The sequence below is a fragment of the Cynara cardunculus genome (genome assembly GCF_001531365.2).
Source record: "Cynara cardunculus var. scolymus isolate 2C chromosome LG 7, CcrdV1, whole genome shotgun sequence".
NCBI classification, from domain to species: domain Eukaryota; kingdom Viridiplantae; phylum Streptophyta; class Magnoliopsida; order Asterales; family Asteraceae; genus Cynara; species Cynara cardunculus.
Window position 1 is genome coordinate 10864676 of NC_037534.1, and position 3855 is coordinate 10868530.

The 3855-nt window shown below is 37.7% G+C and overlaps 1 protein-coding gene across 1 annotated transcript; it reads left to right on the plus strand.

The window, feature by feature from the left end:
• The first annotated feature begins 1331 nt into the window (after positions 1–1331).
• LOC112515169 lies at positions 1332–1853 on the plus strand. Its single transcript, XM_025121845.1, has one exon. The coding sequence runs from the start codon at positions 1332–1334 to the stop codon at positions 1851–1853; it is 522 nt and encodes a 173-aa protein (XP_024977613.1).
• The last annotated feature ends 2002 nt before the right edge of the window (positions 1854–3855 follow it).

Genomic DNA, 3855 nt, shown 5'->3' on the forward strand with positions numbered 1-3855 from the left:
TTGCATATCTGAAGATTCTGAAACCGAATCATTAGCCATTTTGAAGAATTCAATCGACAATCGCGGACAGGATGGATTTAGAGGAGAGGGGAGATCGAGGCGACGAGGGTTGAGGGCACAAGGCGACGAGTTCTGGTCCAGCGTCGTCCAACAGTGAGCAGTCCAGGTATGAAATCGCCAAATCCAATCGTGTCTCGTGAAACCTTAGCCAGCCGAATACAGGTATATCATATGGGCTGTGAAATTTGGGCCCCAAAATGTTGGGGGCCCTATTCTGAATGCCAGATTTAATAGGCCGAAGGACGACCCTGTACTCGACATTCCGAAAAGCAGCACTTAAGAGAGGCTTAATAGAGACAGACGATAACTTATCACAATGTCTTGCAGAGGCTTCTTTGTTTCAGTTTTCCAAAGCTCTAAGGAGGCTATTTGTAGTAATATTAATTTATTGTAAGCCAGGAGATGTTCGCAAGTTGTGGGATCAGCATTGTGATTCACTTTCAGAATATTATAGACGACAATGCGAAAGTGTTGACCGAGTTCGGAATATGGTCCTAACTGATATCACAAGCTTTCTACAATCTATGGGTAAAAATATTGATGATTTCGACCTTCCAAAGATAAATGTACATACCAACTTACAATTTAGAAGTTTTCATGAGGTACAAGAGGAATACTCCATAGTTGTGGAAGATGAACATTTATGTGCCCGAGGCTCCCTTAATTTCGACCAAAAATACGCATACGATGAGATCATGAAGCACGTAGACAATAATCGTTCAGGAGTGTTCTTCATAGATGGTCCAGGTGGGACTTGTAAAACGTATTTGTACAAAGCATTGCTTGCCAACATTCGTTCTCATGGTCTCATTGCTCTCGCCACTGCTTCTTCAGGTGTAGCAGCTAATAATATGCCTGGGGGGAGAACAGCTCACTCCCGATTTAAGATTCCCCTCAATCTTGATAACAACTCCATGTGCAACATAAAAAAAAACAAAGTGGGACTGCTCAATTGTTACGGGATGCAAAAATAATCATTTGGGACGAAGTGTCAATGGCTAAGAGGCAGGCGGTGGAGGCGCTTGATTGAACAATGCAAGACATCACAGGGGTGACACTCCCATTCGGTGGAAAAATAATGGTTATGGGAGGTGATTTTAGACAGGTCTTACCGGTCGTGAGACGTGGAACCCGAGCGCAGATTGTAGATTCAAGCCTACGAATGTCATCTCTTTGGTCTTCAATTAAAAAAATACGTTTAACTCTCAATATGAGAGCACAAAGTGTTTTCAGATTTTCTATTACGAGTGGGTGATGGAGAAGAAGAATTGATGGAAGAAAGCTTTATACGCATTCCTGATGACATGATCATTGCCTATATTGATAAAAATAAATCAAAGCATGATTTGATTGACGCAATATTTCCATCTCTGCAAATTAATGGAGCATATTTAGACTATATCATTTCGAGGGAGATATTATTAACAAAAAATGATAATGTTGATGAGATTAATGATCAATTAATTGATAAATTCTGCGGCGATGAAAAAATTTACTACAGTTTTGATGAAGCAGAAGATGATAGAAATAACTTCTATCCAATGGAGTTCTTAAACTCGCTAACTGTTAGTGGTTTGCCCCCGCATTACTTCCGCCTCAAAATTGGATGCCCAATAATACTATTGTGGAATATCGATCCCTCTAATGGCTTATGTAATGGCACCAGATTGATATGTAGAGGTTTTCAACAAATCGATGTAGAAATAGCTGTTGGTCAGCATGTTGGAAAAAGAGTATTTTTGCCGAAAATTCCTCTTTGTCCATCTGAAGATAACATGTTACCCTTAAATTGAAGCGAAAACAGTTTCCAGTCCGGCTTAGCTTTTCTATGACAATTAATAAAGCTCAAGGACAGATCATTCCTAATGTAGGTGTGTATCTACCAGAATCAATATTCTCTCATGGACAACTTATGTGACGTTATCAAGAGGGACATCACGTGAAAATACAAAGGTATTAGTAAAGTCTGCCAAAAAATTCAATCGTGACGGAGTCTACACATCAAACGTGGTGTATCAAGAAGTTTCACGCGATTAATAAGGTACAAACGAGTACTTATTATTACACATTTTTTACAACTATGCTTAATATGTATCTATTATAATTATATGACATTTCTTACAGGGCATATCTACATATGGATGTTTCAAGTGGTATCTTCTCATACTCTTGTATGTGTCAATTTATATTATTTTAGATGATTATATCTCCGTTTTGTTTAAACATGAATTTTGTTTTTTTTTTGTTGATAATGAGTGGCATTAAGTGAAAATCATTATTAAACAATCTAAGAATAACAATAATGTGTGTTTGGAAATCCGTTAATCGTGCAATTCTCTTTCCAAATCTCTAGTCAGTCAACCGTTATAAAATTTGAAGTTTATAATGATAATAAACGTCATACCTTCGATTTACAAAAAACATTGACATCCCGCCGCATTGCACAGGTATCCAACTAGTGTGTGTGTGTGTGTATATATATATATATATATATATATAGGGTTTAATCAAATGATAATGTAACGCCCCAAACACCACATTTACATAGAACATATATTTCATTACATAGAAACATGGATTACATCAAACGGTCCAACTAGTACAAGGATTACTATATGTACAAAATTGACATATAAAAAAATTTCCAAAACAAATCTTGTACTACTACATGTAATATAACATGCATCTTCAAAAGCAGGCAAAAGACTAGGAAAAATAATCACATTTTCCCTTTTACATCCCCAGACCCAGCTATTCCTGCATTGCATAATTTAAAACAGAAAAATGAGAGTTAGACCATACGGGTCTAGTGAGGTTCCCTTCTATGAAATGCAGGGTGAAGATCACCAAAACATTTATTTCAAATCATTCATCGCACGAAGCAAAACTGAAAACATACTGCTTTGGTCCATCGGGCCTCTGGTAACACTTAGAAAATATTTCAACACAGGACCAGAGCCCCTCTAGTCTCTCTTCCAGAGCTTCTGCTCTTTACAACCAGAGCCGCTGGTTTGACTAACCAGACTAGGAATATAATTTGATATTCAGGACCAGAGCCCCTCTGGTCTCTCTACCAGAGCTTCTGCTCTTCATGACAGAGCTTCTGGTTCTAAACCATACTTAGAAAATATTTCGAAACAGGACCAGAGCCTYTGACCTCTCTTCCAGAGCCTCTGGTCTTCATGACAGAGCCTCTGGTTGTACTACCAACATCTCTGACTCATATAAATGATCATTAGATAAACCTTCAACCAATAAGATAGTCTTTTTCATAAAACGAGCAATTTATAAAAAGTTCATGTTCGACCAGAGCCTCTGGTTGTACTACCAGAGCCTCTGGTTCAAAAGACATAACCAACCAAAGGCCCTCTGGTTCAACGTGTAAGTCAACCAGAGCTCCTCTGGTCTGTTTTTCATAAAAAGATTCTAAGTATAAAATTCTTTTCTTAAAACTTCGAAAGCATGATTTTGACATAGAAACTCTTATCAAAAGATACAAAACCTTTAATCCAAATAAAACCCTTAGTAAAAACTTGCTCATCCTTTAAATCAACAACCAGAATCCTCTGGTCCAACGATGAAGACCAACCAGAGCCCCTCTAGTTCCTTACAAGGAACAATCAGAGCCCCTCTGATTCCTCATGAAAATAACCATTCTGTTTCAAAACACTTTTAACCAATACCAATGGCCATAAGCCAAGTTTTCCCCTTCTCAATAACAACAATACCATTATTTCTAATGAGAACAATATCATTGAGTTCTCAAATCACAAAGAAGTAAGGACTCAAATCTAT